The following is an 18972-nucleotide window of genomic DNA, read 5'->3' as shown; positions in this document are numbered from 1 at the left end:
CACGGAGGAGATTTCCATCTTTTGACCAGAGAGATTTGCTGGGATTGTAAACTGACAGCCTGTCTGAGACAGCCCAGAAAGTGCTTTGCAAACCAGGAGGTAGATTTTTACTTGGACTACGAAAACAACAGGGAGCCAGTGAAGGTTACAGGGGACTATGGGGTCTGATTCTTTTTGTCCTGGCTAGGACTTGAGCTCTGGATAAATTATAATCTATGGGTTGTTTGTTTGGAAGACCCACAAACAGAGAACTGTAATAGTTCAGGCTGCTCAGGACAAAAGGTTTTGGTGAGTCAGACATTAACTATTGCAGGATATTTTTATGTCAGTTTGTCAGTGGGTCCACTACTTTGGCCTTCACTGAAACATTTTTAAAAACGGTTGTATTGATTGGCATGGCATTTGGAGCAGAGTTTCATGGATGATGTATTCTACATACTTTGGTTGTCATCTGACCTTTCCTCTAGCTCCACCACGAGGCTGATGTTTGTAATTTTGAGTAAATGCTTTGAACAACTATTTGATGGATTGTCATTAAATTTGGTACACATATGCACATGTCCCCTCAGGCTGAATTTTAATAACTTTGATGATTCCTTAACTTTTCACTTAGAGTCATAACATATATATTTGTCCAATAGTTTAGTTTATGATCAAATACTGGCAAAACTAAAAACTTCCCATTAGCCTCAGCTGCACTTTGTGTTTATTACTAATTAGCAAATGATTGCAAGTGAGCAAACATGATATTTGATTCCTCAAACACAGACGAACCGCATTCAAGAGGCTGGAACAAGTGAATTTGGACACTTTTTATAAAATAAACAATTTAATCAATCCCAAATTGTTGTTTCACATACTACAGAATGTGACTCTTGTGAAATGACAAATTACTAGTTATTTAACTAGTTATTTAAATACTGACTGGGGACAACAGACTTAATCTTAACTGAATAAATAAAGGATTTGATCAGGAATTTATATCAGTGGTATAATAGTAGCATAAAATACAATTTCCAATATAATGTTTAATAAACTACTTACATATTTTTGTCCAGAACTTGTTTTTAAAAACAAATAATCTCTGTAATATGTGCATTAGTCAGACTGACAGCTTCCGAGATTGCATTAAAGTAAAAGTTTTCCATGAGTCCTACTCACATGCTCGTGTCATCACAGCACTTGGCACACAACCTGCACCATGAGAAAACAGACAATCGTCAACTTCTGCATCCACAAGAGGGAGACACAAACTCAGCCAATGCACATCCAGTCTACAGTTGTCACTGCGGTCTGATCATGCTACCCATTTAAATTTCAGTTTCGCCTTCAGTTTAACCGAAGAGCACGTATATACTTTCAAAAAAAGTTTTTTCTCCTTTGACTCAAAAAAAGTTGTGCATGCTGAAGTGTAAGTCCCTTCACCAGCTGCAAAGTTTATCAAGTCCCGATATGGATTATTGCTTTGATACATTTCTGAAAATTCAATTCACAATTCCTTGACTTCTTTATTTTGAGAGTCTTCTTGCACCTTTGCTCTCCTGTCACAAGGGTGCCTTATTTCATTGTCTGATGTCTTTGATATTACCATGATTTGATCATGGAGCACATTTTATCATTAAACCTCAGCTACTGTCTCTTTCACTCTGCAATAGGCGCTATCAAGTGTGTGTACAGGATTTAAGGCAGCTGTAAAAGAAGTAAGCCAGTCTTTCTTTTATTATTTTTTTTTAATGAAAAATGATATCTAATTCTAGACAAGACCAAAATGGTTGAGTGCCCTGACAGCTGCACAGCATGTTTGTACAATCTCAGGGTGTTTTAGGGACTTTAGACACCAAGCTTGACTTTCTGTTGCCCACTGCACACTTCAGCGGAAAGAGGAAAGTCCCAAATTGACCCTGGTAATCAGAACCTGGTAGAGGGCGGAGTAGGATCACATTAAAGACAATGAGATGAGATGTGATTTTCACATTTGTGTGCAATTGCAGGATGGTGTACGGACATTTAGGATTTGTGTAAGTGTTTGTGATCAGGTTACATGGCCACATGCAGGGTAGCGGTGTCATGGCATCGTTTGATGAGTCGGTTATTTTGGACAGGACATCTTCTCTCTGAAGTCCCCCTTTATTCCTCCTTTGGGGAGTTCAGCTCTGGGTCTGCAGCCTGGTGACATTACAAAATATACACAACATGTGACGGACTGCATCTGGTGGACTTCTATCTACAACCAAGCATTAGTCTAACTTGAAGTTGTGTATCCTATTTATCTATGATATTTGAGTTCACATAATACAAATTTGGATTTGTGAATTGGGAGTCCAACATGCTGTTACTAGAAAGTTGTCCTTAATCGTACTACAACTGGTAAAATAATATGTTCTAAACTGAAAGGAGAAGAGCAAAAGTGGATACACTGACTTTTTGGATGGAGTGTGAAAATCAACACTATGTCTGCTGACGTTGGGCACAAAAACATGTGATCAATAACATACAAAATAACAACCAAATCCTTTCCATGACATCATGAAGATATCAGAGAGCCTTTCAAAAAGGAACTTTACATTTCAACGCCCTTCAGCTTTTGTTACCCTTTTTCTACTCTTACATGTTTCTGACATCAACAGCTCTAGACTGTCATAATGACACAATATACAGTATGCCCAATATATAACCAATTCCAATTCTGCATATGTATTTTCATATGAAGTGGGACAGTGTGTATGGTTTTTGAAATAAACTAACCCTTTGATTATTATAACTAGTAATCAAAAAGAAGTAAGAAAAAAAAGGCTACTTTTTTATTTGAAACCTTTTATTTCCATGCTGTATAAACTGCTAATTGCTTATCATTTGTTTGCCATTCTAACTGAGCCCAAATTTGATCTTGACATGAAAAATGAAAATAAAAAAAAATAGCATAAATGAGCTGTCACTGAATTCATGGTATCAGTTTTAACCTGGTTGGGCATTAGTTCTATTTTTCTGCACTGGTATCACATGCTGCACTTCTTACTGAGGAGCATCCACCCGTCTCTCCTCCTCGAACTTCTTGAGAAATTCAGTGTCTGGTGTTTTGAACTTGCATGCAAATCAAACTACTGTCAGAGAAGTTTCAATTCAAGGCAGTGTTTTCTCTTTCCTGCCTCGCTCGGTATAATTAGGTGCCACAATAGCTTCGTTTCGGTTTAAAAGGAAAGCAACGTCAAGTGTCAGTCTGATTACATTCATTGCAAGCAGATGAGCTGCACTGTACCTGCAAGTTGTTACCTGGGTGCGCTCGGATAGGCTACCCCTAGTCTATAGCCTTTCAACACTAAACTTCTCTTGGCTCCTTTTCGTATAAATTTGCCCGCCTCAATGTATTTGAGAGTTTATCTAAATTACACCAGTGACTCAAAAGGAAACTGGGTGATGATTTGATCGCAGCTCATTGGATTTTATGGAGAGCCAAATAGGAATTGCGCACATTAGGTCATTTTGGTTGGAGTGATCACTAAACTCTTACTGCACACACGCACACACCTGAAACCTCTTCAGATCCTGAACGCCTCTCCCCTTAGTTGATGCTGGCTGTCGAGGATCATGACCATGAACGGTGACTACCAGTCGGTCGCCACAGCGCCGCTGGATTTGCGCACCACTAACCGAGAGCGTGGGAGCGGCGGGTCGAGGACGCCGGACTGCAAAGCTCGTGCCAGGGACGCTCGGGTGATAAGCGGCTCACCTGCAACCCCGGCATGCACTGGGACGGACAGTTTTGGCATTCGCTGTTCAGCGGCAAGGAGCGCACCAGGTTCAGAAGCCACTGCTGCTTGCAAACGGCCAGCGGACACATCTACCTTAAAGCTTCCTTTTCGGAAACGCCCGTTTCCATTCGAACCGGAGACCCAGAGGCAGTCACCGGCTCCATCACAAAGTGGAGACCGCTTTTCTCCGGCGGAAGGTCAGGACTTTTCCTTTCGGGAAAATTTGCCCGGTCGCTTGGAAAGATCCGCGGATGACGGCAGGGTCGGCGTTGCACCGGTCACTCCCAGGCGGGTCGTGGAGGCAGGGCAGAGTCCAGATGGATATCCTATATGCTTTTTGCAGCCGTTTAACTATGGTAAGCAATGCTGGCCAACATTCAGTCTATATATATAAGGCTATTTTAGGCTCTTTCTTAATCGCGAAAGCTTCTAATCTATATATGTAACAAGAATAATCAGTAAAGTTACAGTTTTTGAGAGGATTTCTGTAACGTTATGAAGTAGGTTTGTTTGATTTCCAAGTAAAAAATACATTATATAAACATATTGTGTAAACTGGCTATGAGCAATATCATCAGACTGGCTGACACAATTTAGGTTTCAAAGAAGGAGCACAACTTGCAGGTATTAGCTAGAATAGTTGTGTTTGTCACATGGTAATGCTATTTTGATGATTTTAAACAGCAGCAGACAGCACAGCCTGTCCTCTATTCAATGTTTTTATTTCCACCAGTGTCACAGGTGGAAAAATAAAACACAGTGGTGTCATAGTTGATGCAGCAGCTACTGCTGAGAAAACGTCCATTCAGCTATTTCCCTTCAGTCTCCTGCACTGACAAAAGTAGTTTACTGGGTCAACTCACAACTGATTATGCACACTCACACATCCAGTATGCAGTAGCACACTTCCTTATTACAAAAAATGACGTGTTTTCAAGGAAAGCCTTTTAATTTTGTACATATCTTACTAAATTTTTCATTTTCATCTTCCTCTCTGTCTTCCATGTCTTTTTCTCTCTCACCGTTTCTGTCTCTCCGGCTCAGGTCAATATCCAGTGTACTGCTTGCCCCCATTGCTGGAGCCAAGCCACCCTTTGGCTCACCAAACTGAACACTTGCAGGCTGCTATCACTCTGGCTACACGTCAAGATGAAGATGGAGACACGTATGTTGATGTTTTTAAAATGGTTGGGGGTTTGAATGTCCCTTTGTGGTGTATAATTTAATAATGCCCATATCCATCCATCCATCCATCCATCCATCCATCCATCCATCCATCCATCCATCCATCCATCCATCCATCCATCCATCCATCCAATCGTCCCATATCCAAGCCATTGATGCATATTAATCCTCATGTATTTTCATAATCTAAGTTTTTTATGAGACGGCTGTGTTGAAAGTCGAAACTGGGCACAATTCACAGATCTAAAATCTTAAAGTCATAAATAGTCATGACATCTCCAGCAGATCGAAAGGATTCATTGTCTTTTTTCTTTTAGGCTGAGCCGACCCAACTCAAAGCTTTCTGTGCCAAGAGTTAACATTTATGACGCATTGTAATGAGATTAATATTTTAGGTGGATTTGCTAGATATTCCTAAATTCTCTGAAGTTGTGACTCCTCAGTTGCAAATCTGCCAAATATAAAAGTTAAACTCGGCTTAAATTGTCTAATGTTAAAGAAAAGAACTAAGTTTAATGTATATGGTGATATTTTATAAGTAAAAACTAAAAACTAAAATACAAATTACTTTGGTGTACTTTATAGTAGCGAGAAGTAATTGAAAATGTTATAAAATGACAGTTGAGAGTGAATAGGAAGACAGACAACAACATATAACCACCAGCAACATTGAAACATGCCAGTGATGTGAAACATACTGTAAATATTTCAACTCAAATATTCTGCAAAGAATTTCAGCGTTAAGTTATCACACATAATATTTCGCTAACTGTGTGTATTTTCCAATTTATGGATCTGGTATGTCTCTCTTCTCAAATTCATCTCTGTGTGAACCAATAAGCCATTTTCACCGCAAACACTTTAACTTTTCACGGTGGGAAAACTAGAAGTGATAATTAATGGCTCCATTCTATTGAAGTGTCCCAACAACACACAACAGTGGGACTGTAAACCTGAAATGAAAAATGGAATTGAACCATTTTAATATTATTTCACTTGGGTTTCTCCTACTGTGTCCAAATGTCTTCTATGAAAAAGGCCTATTACATATCAGCCTGTATCATAACCTTATACCAACCACAGACTAGCCCGCATGGCCGTAATATGCAGTCTGCATCTCCCCTGTGAGCTTACACACCCGATTGTCTAAACCACCTTCTCAAGGGAAACTGTCGTCATAAAGAGTGAAACTGAAGTGGTCACTTCAATAACATTTCAGTACAAGTGACTCAATGGGCTGGACCCAAACAATATAATCTCAACACGCAGCCAGCTGACGTCCTATACAACATTTTTGGCATTGCAAAACCTGGATAAGAGATCTCTGTATCTCAGTTTGTTTGTTGTGATTTCAATGACTCACATGGCTCTGCATATTGGACAGGTACCGTCATTACCTCCCTCACCCCAATCCAAATTCCTTACCGCTGTTTCACTTCCTGTGAGGGTAACAGTGTTGATCAGGAACGATTCACTAAGTGCACGTGGAAACTTTGATCTAACACGCTAACCTGGAAACTATAGATCAGATGCCAAATTGAATTGAATATTGTGTGTGTTAAACAACAATTGTCAGTAGAGTAGTGCCGCAGGGTGTGGGGTTAGGTGGGTTGGGAATGAGAATACTGTATATTAGGCACTGGAGGAGCTCTTGAAACCACATGAATGCAAATATTAAACTTTAACGCATGGTTACTTTACTTTGTCTAAAGGTTTAACACCCACCCACACACCAACTGAAATGGCAAACTGGTCGAGAACACACACAAACCCACACACTCAAGTCATGTGACTGAGAACATAGCATGTCCAACAATTAAATGGCACTTTGTTGTTGCAGTTTCATAAAGTATCAGCATCATTTGCATCAGCTCAAACCAAACTCGTGATGACCAACATTTAGCAGAGCCATAAGTCACGTGACATGTCAAGGCTGCTTACTGTTCCTTATCTGCTTCAAGACACTTGATATTGCAATGACATGTCAGCCATTAACAGATAGTGGCAAGGAAATAGGAACAATACAATGTATCCTGATTTAAAATATAGAGGATAGAAATACTTTTTTTTAAATTTATTTCTGCACTTCCAAAAGTGAGCCTATTTTTTGACAATGTGGCTTCTTTAAGTCTATTGCTCTTATCTGATTTTATCTGCACCAGCTGGATCATAAAGCACTCATCTCTGGTGCGTCTTACAAGTAAGCTATCCATATTGCTGGTTAGACACAAAAACAAAATAAAAAGTGCATCTGAATATTATCTCATTAGTAGAAACTCAATGCAACAAAGCTTCAGTGTCGACATCTTTCACAAAATCTAGCCCCTTTGTAATGAGGACCTCGGTGGAGTTGTGTAGTAAGTACTTGTTGCTTTGTGGTTGTTTGAAACCTTGTGTGAATTCTGCAGAAAGAAATATTCACAGCCCCCCTGTCCTTTTTCACACTGTATGTGTAAGTGTGTGTGTGTATGTGCGCATTTGCATAATGCGAGAGACAGTGAGCGTGCGCATGCTCCTACGTCAGTAACTCAGTTCTCAGCCACTGAGCCCCCTTTGTTTCGGGAAAACCAGTGAGTGCTGAGCTTTTAAACATGTTTGTGGTTTTTCTCAGGTGTCTCTGTCTCTCTTTTTTCTTCTCTGTGTTTTTAAATGAATTGACTCAAAAAACCCAAACATCCGTTCCTCACTTCCTCATTTACCGTTTCTTTCTATCAGCCTCATCTACATGTATATCTCTCTGTCCTTTTCTGTTGTGTTTCACAGTCTTTTGCACTTGTGATTTGCAGATGTGTTGATTTACTTCCAGTTCTTATAAACTAATGCTTAGATGCTTCCAGTCAGTCAGTGGATTTTCCTGCACAATATCATACACTGAGTTTAGCATTTGTTATTGTTATTATTGAAACTACCTTTATCTGGTGGTGGCATGAGGGGAAAAGTCAGGGGATCATCAAGATAATAAGTGTATACAGCTTCATCTTGGTACTGTGAAGGTCTTTAGGCAAATTTCTGCCAATATTTAGAATTTTTTTATGAAATTAAATGAATGATTAATAGGCTTTATCGTCAATGGATCCTCTTATACAATAGCTACAAAGAGGCATTCTAACTCACAAATGAATTATGTGACTGACTCATGGTTAAAAATGAGCATATTGCTCTAAAATTTATGATGAATTTTACAAATGCCGGTTGTTACATTTACAATGGAGGTAAAAAAATGAAAGAAAAAAAAAAAAACACATCCTACAAAACAACAAACTACTTGCTCATTCAGGTTTGCTCAGAAACATTTCCCACGAGAATAGATTTTCTCCATTACAAAATGACAAGCACAGCAAGTGACGCTAAAAGCGGTCATTTTTCCTTTGTTTACTATTTACACAAACTGACACACATCACCTCATTACTCAGCTGGACCAGCTGAGGTGATGTGTCAGACCACAGGATATGTTCAGCTTCAGTCTGATCATTCAGTTTGTCTGTGCCCTCACCCTCCATACCAAACAGGATACCACACGGGTGCCTTCTCTCTCTGCCTTCTCTTTTTTTCTCAGAGTCCTTTCTTCTGTCTGTTTCTCTCTTACGCACGCATGCACGCGCGCACACACACACACACACACACACACACACACACACACACACACACACACACACACGCACGCACGCACGCACACTTAAAGTTTTACTGCCTGTGTTCATGCGGTGAGCTCAGGGCTCGCTCTACGTCAGAGCTGGTGTGCCTGGGGTTATCTGGGGCTGTGGTCTGCCCCACTTCCAGGAACAAGAAACACTGCAGTTTCATCTTAAGAGAAAAGGAGAGATGGATGCGTACATAAAAGGGAGCAGAGAGAAAGGACGACTTTAGGCCTGAATGAAAGCAAAAATCTCAATGAGCTCAATGTTTTGAGAGCAGAGCTAAGCTGTGATTTAATATTTGTACTACTTAGTACTGCAGTTAGCATTTGTCTTTCTGTTTATCAGAGCATCACTTCTCACAGCAATTTCCTCAGAGCTCAGAAAAACAAAACCCTGGTCAAGTCATACCTGAACAGCCTGTTAGTATATTTGCCTGTGGATATACTGTGCCATGATTGGTCACTGTAAGATTTACTGCTGAAACCCTGATGGTGCTTTTTAAGGCTAGTGATGCATAGCTGATAACATGAACAGTAAATATTGCCAGATAATTGTAGATACAGATTTTTTTTTCACAGTGCTGAGCTCACTTACAGGAACAGGGATCAGCTGAGGAAGAACCGCCACGCTCACTCCAAGTTCTGCTTTTCACTCTTTTTCACATTGCACTTGCAGTTCCAATCTGCTGTTGCACTGCAGCATTTGTTATTTTTTAATGATGAGATAGAGTTGAAGTTCATGTTTACTAAGCATGCATGATGCATGTATGGACGCACTTTATTTACAATTCTTTTTTTTGCCCTTTTTAAAAAAGAAAAGTTTGATTACTTACATAGAGAGTATAGCCCGGCATTTCTTTTCTTGCAGTCAACAAGTGAAAGTTGGCACAAGGTTATCCTTTAGTTACAGACCACAGGGAATATTATGTTCATACTTGCCTTCATCAGGTTGTCAAAGAATTTGAATGTTTACACTATGGATACAAAAAACATGTAAGCAGTTTTTATGTGGTTTGAAGAGACACTTACATTAATGTGATACTCTAATTAGATAGATAGATAGATAGATAGATAGATAGATAGATAGATAGATAGATAGATAGATAGATAGATAGATAGATAGATAGATAGATAGATAGATAGATAGATAGATAGATAGATAGATAGATAGATAGATAGATAGATAGATAGATAGATAGATAGATAGATAGATAGATAGATAGATAGATAGATAGATAGATAGATAGATAGATAGATAGAGGGAAATATCATTGTTGCAAGTGCTTTTTGCAAGAACTTATTTTTTAACCTCAATTTTGCTGCATAGGTACTTTTAACTTATTCTTAAGAAGTGTTTCATGTCTGATTATGAATAACCATTAAATGAAGCTGACTGAGCAAACCCGCAGAAAAGCCCCTGTCAGAAACCATACAGTTTAATGGCCAGATGTCACTGCACATACTGCTATGTGGAGAAGAAAGAATGCTGCCTTTGTCAGTGACAACAGGAAGTGACGTAAAACAGGTCTGGCTCTTACTGGAAGCTGCTTCTTCTGATAGCATGAAAAAGAAAAACGTGAAAACTGCGATACTGTTTTCTACAGCATGCCTCCCTCCGCTCAGTTTCCTGCCCTTCTCTGTCCTATACTCTGTCCTGCGTTTGTTCTTTTGCTTTACGTATAGACCACAGATAGTGGTTTCCCTTTTACTCTTGATAAGGCTGTGTGATAACAACGCTATGAGTCATGCCTGTACATCTGTTTGAGCTCGAGTGAAACTGTTAACGAGATCAATTAGCATTTGCTGCTTTTGATCGCATACGTTTAAAGATCATGAAGACAATAATCTGAGTATTCCTAAATGAATGCCTAAAATAATAATTCAATAGTTGATCAGCTTTGCCTAGCATAAAGACAAAAACAGGGAGAAAGCTAGCTAGAATCTCTCACAAGAAGAACAAAATCTGTCTACCAGCACCTCAAAAGTACACACAATGACCATGTTGTATCCCATTTGGTTTTTTTTTTCTGTATGACAGTTCTGTAGTATAAATGTTCATAAGAAACAAACAAAAAGTTTGTTGTCACTGTGAGTTTGCCGAGCTACCAGCTGAGTCCCTGCTCCTGGCCCAGACACAGTCTAGCACATAACCTCTGCAGAACCAACACCTGTCTTTTTTTTTTCAGGTTAAACAACAACAGACGTGCCAATGACTGAGTTAGAGCTGTTGCTATAGTTGCCATTTGCAAACTTTGGACTGTGCCAGCTTCGCTATTTCCCCCAGCTTCTAGTCTTAACGCTAAGTTAAACTAACTTTAGCTGTAGCTCCATATTTGATGCCAGATTTGGGGGGTATCAATCTTCTTATCTAACTCTCAGCCAGAGAAGGAATGTATTTCCATTGCATGTTGAACTATTGTTTTAATTTGACTTTTTGGGGAGAAAGTGATTTGTAATGTATTGGTTTAAAAGTTGTGTGAACAGAGGACATGAAGGTGCTCTGTCCAGCTGCCTTCAGTCATGCAGCACATCATCAAACAGTCGTTCACACATTAAGTGTAAATTCTAATTAGTTATCAAATCGTCATTTTCTGTTGAAGCCAAGAATTTCCCAGGTTAGTAGGTCAAAGCTGTGACCTACTGACCTTTGAAAGGCAACCCTTATCTTTAACCTGCTGACTGTGTAAAGTTCTATTTGTGTGTGTGTGTGTTTGTGTCTATTGCAGACCTCTCCATATAGCTGTGGTGCAGGGGGAATTGGCCATTGTCTGCAAACTCATTCAACTGTTGCTGTGGGCTCGCAAAGGCCTTGATATCTACAACAATCTCCGTCAGGTGAAACAAATGCATTTATGAAAACACTATAAATACACATGCCACAGATCTGATCATATATGCACACATACACTGCTTTTACTCTTACAAATATCTGACAAAATTATTTTGCCTTCCAATCCATAGAACAATTTTTTGGGATGTTTTAGAGCTTGAGAATTTTGGGGTTTCTCTGTATAATATTGTAAAGTTCTGCTGTAAGGACTTTAATGTGTTCAGTGCGATGAAATAACCCGTGTTGCAATTTGGCGCTACATAAATCAAATGGAATTGAATTGAATTAAGTCAGTGCAACATCATGAAGATAGCTTTTAAAAGAATAACAGTGCAACAGGGGACTTCTGCTCCAACAACCACAGCATGCAAAAGATATTCCCCTGCCTCGCCCTTCTGATAACAGTAACATGGAAAAGAATGAAAGAGGAAGTGCCTTGGTTTCCTCCTTACCTTGCACTGTTTTATCGCATACTCTTACAGTCACGGCGGCTGAGGGTTATGCAATGGAATTCACCCTTCCTGGTTTCTACACCTGTACTAGCCACAAGCCAAAGCCAAAGCCATGCACATTCAGGGAAGACTCTGTGTGCTTTCCAATGTTCTGTTTTATTTTGAACTTGCTTTTCTAGTGATTTCAGTTTCTGTAAGGTAAGGGATTGTTGTGAAATTGGAGGTAGCCAAAATGATTCAGTCATTCAAAGATTGACTCCTATCAATTCGACAGAAGCCATATACTGTATGTGCTGGCCCTAAGTGAAAAAAAATGAACAGGCTGGAACTTAACATGATACAAGTTGTAAACGTCTTGTTTTAACTTGTATTCCAGCACATATTTTCTTTTTTTCCCCTTCTTTTTTTATTTTAACATATAAAGAGTCTGGTACTTTGTAAAGGGTTATTTTGGCTATTGACACTGATACAAAACAGACAAATAAATCCAATGCACTTTCACTGGGGTGACTAGTCTGATGTTGCCCCTCAGCTTCCTACTTAGTAGCCTCAACCCACTAGCATAAACTACAGTGTATTTTACTGGAATATGTACAAGGAATTGTGTTTGAATGTTTCCCAATCGAGGGCAGTCCCAACCACTGACTTTAAGCCAAAGATTCCACCCTCTCTTCCTCTTTGTTGTCGCCACCTCCCTGCCCTCCTGATCTACATTCTGCCAGCTTTCTATTTTTCATCTTTCAACAGAGAAAGCACCTGAGCTGTGCAGATCTTTAGTTCTCATGGCAGAGGTTTCACACCATGCAGGACACCACATGCAGGCTTACCAGAAATAATGCTGGTGTTATCATCAGCTGTCGTCTTTCCTCATTGCTGAGGCTTCACAATGCAGGCATTGTGATATCCTGTATCTGCCATGTGTTTGAAAATGCATGTATACAAGACACAAATTCACACATATTTTATGTCACATGCAGTTATAACCAAAAAGGGAGATTTACAGGCACAGGTCCCGTCACTGTCATTTGCCTACCAGATTGTGGGGTTTTGACTGAATATCAGGCATTAAGTACTTCTCAAAATGAGGCAAGGGAACTTTTTTCAAAACATCAAGTTTACGCAACGGACCTGAGCACATTTTCCCGCATTGGCCAACTTCCCAAACACAAAGAAAAATGTAAATATAGTTCTTCCAATATTGGTGACAAATCCTGAGTTTCTGTGGTTTTGCGTTTGGAACATTTTGACAGAGTGTTACTATCAATACTGTTACTGAACAATAGTGCAAGTATCAGTGCACGATTTGCCTTCCACTCCCAGAACTACTATGGTATAGAGACAGCTGTTTGATACTCCCACGCCTGTCACATGATTACAGTGACTACAAAAACACACACTCTATTAGTCTATTTTTTTGCTGCTCTTGTGACAGCTGTTGGTGTACTGCGTGGCACTGACACTAGTGGGGTTTGGGGACTGAATCCCAGGGGGCCACCTACACTAAAACATGCACTGAGCATCAGTGCATTAAATTATAGACAGTCATGTGCATGTGTAACTGTCACAATGCAGTGTGCAGATAGTAGAATAACAATTCAATAATCATTTTTAATATTATTTATGGCATGCACGAACGAGACATCCGTGTGTGTGTGTGTGTGTGTGTGTGTGTGTGTGTGTGTGTGTGTGTGTGTGTGTGTGTGTGTGTGTGTGTGTGTGTGTGTGTGTGTGTGTGTGTGTGTGTGTGTGTGTGTGTGTGTGTGTGTGTGTGTTTTAGTATCCTTGTTACGAGAAGTCACATGACCCCCTCCTCCCCCCTCGCCTTACTTTGGGCTGTTTCTCAACATACCTTGCTCTGAGGTTCAGAGGGTAGTTTACAGGGACTTTCCCTTCATGCGAGTGCTCTCGTTCTCTATCTCACCATCTCTCTCTCTCTCTCTCACTACAGTCTCTTTTTTTGTTTATATCTCGCTGCATATGTATGAAAATAAAAAAAATTCTAACCATAGCTGATGAACTAACTGATGCTATCAGAGTAACTGTCAACAAAACTGACGTAAGAACATGTGATGTTTATTTGTGCAACAGGACTGACTTTACCCTCGCTGCAGAAGAAAAGTATTTGCCTCTGAGTGTTGTCTTCCACCTTTCTTTGTTTGGCACTGCCTACAGCCCGGAGCTGTTTTTCATACCCAAAAAACTCCTCTTCTCTCCTCTCATCTTTTCACCTCATTCATGTTGATCCGCTCATTTAGCAGGAATGCAAGAGTATGAGGACAAACCCGGGGGAAAGAGAGGGGATTTTCCCTTGTCATCCTGTCTTTCCCCTTGACTCCCCTCTGCTGCTTCCGTTTCTTCCTAGTTCCTCTGGCTCTCCACCCTAACTCCCCTTTTACTCCCTTCCTCTTATCTTTGCTGGATTTTTGTTTAGTCACTCTGAAGTCCTTTACAGGAAGTCAGAGCCAGAGCCGGCTAACTTAGAGAAGTCTATTTTGAAGGCCATAAAAGGCCTGACTTAAGATCAAGAGTTTCATTAACGCTGCTGTGTGGGGAGGAACTTGTTGTATGAAGTTGACGTGAGGTGAATGTTTCAGGGAATATGATTGTGAGTCATAGGATTCAGGGAAACAGGCTAAAGGCAGGAACACTTGCATTGTCACACTGGAAGAATTCCACATGTTCTCTCACTGCTAGGCTACTTTTTTATCATCTTTACTGGAACACACACACACACACACACACACACACACATTTAGTGACACAGCTAAAGTAAAACTCGAAGAAACAATATTTTGCATTTCTTGTGTAACTTGAACAGAATCTAAAAAAGTCCAGGTTAAAATACTTCCCTTTATGACTGAACCATAAACTAAACATTGCTCAAATTAAACAGAAGGGTTTGTTCCTGTCCTCCCTGGCCATAGTTGCCATACTTATCAACAGGATGATACACACTGACCTCACCCAAAGGAATATCCTAGATTGCTAAAGGGATTTTACTCAGTACTTAACAGCCAAACACCAAACTTTGTGTAACTTTAGCTTTTCCTGACATTGCAGACTTTTTGTTTCTCAGAACAGGGTGCACCTCATTTTGAGTTAATCACACAGTCATGTCAGGGATGTTGTTGTTTGTTCTATGATCTAGCCAATTGAGCAAAGGTTGCACTCGACAGAGAATTGTTTGGACTTTGATTTCATTGCTGACTACTTTGAATTCTGCATATGGATTAGGTGTTTTTAAAAAAAAATCTATTTAAGAATAGTAGTTAGTGATACAAGTGCCTGTAGCTCTTGATATTCTGATCTATAATAATGATACATCTAACCAAACATGGTTCCTTGTTTATTACAGGCGTTGGCATGTCACTGACCTTTAACCTGTAGAACAGGTTAGAGATGACTGGATGGCTTTTCTAGAAATCACTACACTCCACCTTCAACTTCACTTACAAGAATGCAATTATATACATTTTAATTTAATATATTATATGGTGTCTTTTTTCTTGTGTTTTATCTACTTCCTCTCATCTTGGTGCCAATTTCCTTGCAAACCAAAACTGCAAAATTTCTATGTATGGACTATCCACTGACTTTAGTTAGAACAATGCTTTTTATAAAACAATGACATCTATACATGAGAAGAAACCTAATTATTTAATGAATTATTTGTCTGAAGATAATAGAAAGTGGGAACATTGCTCTGCATTAGTGGGGAGATTATTCTTTCTGAATGCCATCTAGTGTGCAGTGTGAAAAATTATTAATCATTTTAAGAAGCTTTGTATTGTATTTTTATGGTTATGAACATGGTTTGTCTAAACTGTCATTTTTGCTGTCATCCTCCCTCAGACTCCTCTTCATCTGGCAGTTATAACCAAGCAAGCAAACATGGTGGAGACTTTGTTGGGAGCAGGGGCCGACCCTGCTGCATTGGACCGTAATGGCCAAACAACGCTCCATCTGTGCTGTGAATATGACCAGCGTGACTGTCTTTCTGTGGTGCTTTCTCTGTCTTCATCCTCCACATGCCTGGAGATCAGAAATTATGAGGGTAAGTTGTGGGACACTGAAGAAGCTCCTTGGTATGTATTATACTGAAGGTGTTCAGAATGACTCGTTAGCTCTTCTCATTTAGTTATTTGATCTGAAGCCTTGTGATTTTATTTTTATTTTTAGTGGTCCTCTAAAATGATTTTCTTGCATTTAGTTTAATTAATACTTGCATGATAAATTTGGCTAAAATTAAAAAAACTTTCGCTTGACATTGCTGTCTTTTGGGCACTGTTTTCTGTTTCTGTTTTCTCATATAGTTCAGTTAAGTACAGAATGGGCACAAACAGCAAAAACAGAAAAATAAATTAATAAGCATCAACATGGTTACTCGATAATTCAGAGCACCACGAGCAAAATTGGGACCAAAATAAGAGTGTACTTTCCATCTGATATTTGCAATAACCACAACAGCCAGCGTAGTTATACTGTGTAACAATTTGTTAGGGAATGTGAGAAATTTGATCTTGCTGTATTTCTCGTGTAGAAAATGTGCTATGTACGTTCTTTGTAAAATATAAATATAAACTCAGACTTTGTTTTGTTGTTGTTCTCAGGTTTGAGCCCGCTCCATCTGGCTGTGCTGCAAGGCCATAAGGATTTGGCTAGAATGCTGCTGGATGCAGGAGCTGACATCAATGCGATGGTGAGTCCCTGCTGCACTGACTCAGCACTGTGGGTTTTCACATCACAAGTTTTACCGTACCTTTCTCTGCATTCTGACTTGACCCATGATACTTTTCTTATCGTAATCAGGACGTCAAAAGTGGCCAGAGTCCGCTCATGCATGCGGTGGAGAGCAATAACTCAGACATGGTCCACTTCCTCATTGAGGTAATGATATTGTGTGGGCAGGGAGGACAGAGGGGAGCGAAGAATAGCAACTCAACTCTGAAGTCTTTCTTTTTCCAGCTCATCAGCTATACAGAGTTTTGACTTCTTTTTTTAGAAGCTTTAGATTATCATCTCTTCTTTTTTTATTATCTCTCTTTTTAAGGCCTTTTCTCTTCTTTATGTCTGTCTGATGTAACTTTCACTTTCTATGCTCAACTGTGTCCACTCTGGCTTCCTTTATGAATCGTTTCTTCTGGTTTTCTGCCACAGACTGGATGTGATGTCAACAGCCAGTCATACAGTGGGAACACAGCCCTGCACAGCGCCTGTGGCCGAGGTCATGTGGATACTGTGCGGCTGCTGCTGAAGAGCGGGGCAGACAGCAGCCTCAAGAACAACCACAACGACACCCCAGTGATGGTGGCCAAGAACAAAAAAGTGTGTGACAAGACAGAAAATAATAAAAAATAAAAACATGCATAGGAAAATAGACATCGCTGAAATACCATTCTTAGAATGTTGTTTGTTTTATCCTTTTATACGGTCGTACATTGCTGCTTCAGGTCAATTCAGTGCAGGAAAACAGTAAAACCCCCAAAAAGGTTATCAAATTGACTGTGAATGACTTTCTTATGATTCTCCAAACTTTCAATCCCTCTATAATTTTATGATGGAAATTCCCACCCATTTGTTTCTTCAGTTACATCAGAACAAATGCAAACAATTGCAAAACCTATTTGGCTCAGGTCTAGTTAGAATAATAGGAAGAAATGGTTGGAGTCAGAAATAGAAAGTAAATGTGTGTAACCCTCTAGAGGCCAGACAGTAATGGTGCAGTGTTTTCTCCACCAGATCGTTTGACTTCAGGAGTTGTTTTAGTACTCACTTTAAGTCATTCACAAATGTTTTAAAAGACTGTGCATCTTTTTCAGATAGCAGAAGTGTTACGGGGGAGAGGCTCCAAGCAGATAAGAGTTCAAGATCACTATGTGTCAGTCTCACCACATGGGAGCAACTTAACAGAAAGTGGTGAGAACATTCACACAAGTTCCTGCATGGACAGACAAACTGAAAGAAAGTACAAGAAAGTACACAAAGTCACACAAATCACAGTGTTTCATTTGAACTCTGTCTCTCCTCCAGGGTCCCCATCTCCCAGCCACAGCCATGGATGTTCACCATCAACCACACCGCACACCCCTCATCATAGTGCATCGCACTCTCCAAAGACTTCATCTCCGCTTGTATTTCCATTTTAATAGCTCAAAGTTATTTTCCAGTGAAACTTACAACTACCTCCACACTGCCAAGCATTTAAAAGAAAGTGAAATGTTAGAGCCCAGGACTTCCAGGAAATAGTTCACCTAATGTAATGGCAGACCATCAATAGACTGCATCTGAAACTAGACTAAGCCTGTCTTTTCTTCTGGACTACATAACAAGACAGTGTGTGCCTCATTTGACTTTGATGCCATGACAGGGTGCCTGAAAGCTCTCCGCTCGTGTTGTTGTGGACACTCCTCAAAGAAAACTGCTGAGCTAAGCACCTGCTGGGATCATCTGGGTTTCTAATGATGCACGTATGCATCAATAGAAATGTCCCACTGCGTGCAATCAAGGTTGAACATAAAGGATGTTCTTGAAACTGGCAGCAGATATCATGAACTGAAGATCAGTGTGCTCAGAATTCCCTTTTTAAAGTATTTTCAGGCACTTTGCTGTAATTTTGGATGGAAGACACTTGATAGATCGCAGAAAATGAGGCGAATTCTGGGCAACTTCACTTACTTGAGCCGTGGACATTGCATTTCCCTTTGTCAGTGTATTTACCACAGGCACCAGGACATCCTTAGTCTTGGTAAAGTTTCCAGTCTGCTTTTCGTAAGACTTGACAATATATTGCACTGAAATAATAATAATTAAAAAAAAAATCCGCCCACCTACATATGCCCGCTGTACTTTACTTTACAGGTCTGTTATTTGCATGTGCCTTCTTGTATGTTTTTCTATCGTTGTAGATATTTTTGATATAAAATGTGTTCGAACAGATTCACTTTTTTTTTTTTTAGGTCTCGTTTAAGCTTAATTTCCAACAGTAACCTTTTTGACTATTTGAAAGCTGAGTTATGATTGGTCACCTGGAGGCCCTTTGGAGCAAACAGCCCCCACCCTCCCTCCCTCCACCCTCCCTCCCTCCCCCCCCCCCCCCCCCAAAAAAAAAAAAAAAAAAA

At 39.8% G+C, this 18972-nt stretch overlaps 1 protein-coding gene across 1 annotated transcript; it reads left to right on the top strand.

The window, feature by feature from the left end:
• Positions 1 to 3255: 3255 nt before the first annotated feature.
• Positions 3256 to 18790, top strand: bcl3 (BCL3 transcription coactivator). The gene is made up of 9 exons (XM_069703886.1): positions 3256 to 4105; positions 4794 to 4914; positions 11299 to 11407; positions 15707 to 15908; positions 16465 to 16553; positions 16664 to 16741; positions 17012 to 17179; positions 17674 to 17770; positions 17885 to 18790. Exons 1-9 carry the CDS (start codon positions 3586 to 3588, stop codon positions 17998 to 18000), a joined length of 1500 nt encoding a protein of 499 aa, XP_069559987.1. The 5' UTR covers positions 3256 to 3585; the 3' UTR covers positions 18001 to 18790.
• The last annotated feature ends 182 nt before the right edge of the window (positions 18791 to 18972 follow it).

Source organism: Brachyistius frenatus, unplaced genomic scaffold (assembly GCF_029030835.1).
Source record: "Brachyistius frenatus isolate BFR_SWC_R1_liver_20210118 unplaced genomic scaffold, ASM2903083v1 Contig_48, whole genome shotgun sequence".
NCBI classification, from domain to species: Eukaryota; Metazoa; Chordata; class Actinopteri; family Embiotocidae; genus Brachyistius; species Brachyistius frenatus.
Note: the sequence above shows the minus strand (reverse complement) of the source record. Positions and strands in the feature narration are given on the sequence as shown.

Bases quoted from the DNA above. Each gene is read 5' to 3' on its own strand.
- bcl3 (XM_069703886.1), top strand. From the start codon at position 3,586: ATGACCATGAACGGTGACTACCAGTCGGTCGCCACAGCGCCGCTGGAT. The intron at 16,742-17,011 runs GTAATGATATTG...TTTCTGCCACAG, and splicing joins TGGTCCACTTCCTCATTGAG to ACTGGATGTGATGTCAACAG. The intron at 17,180-17,673 runs GTGTGTGACAAG...CATCTTTTTCAG, and splicing joins TGGTGGCCAAGAACAAAAAA to ATAGCAGAAGTGTTACGGGG.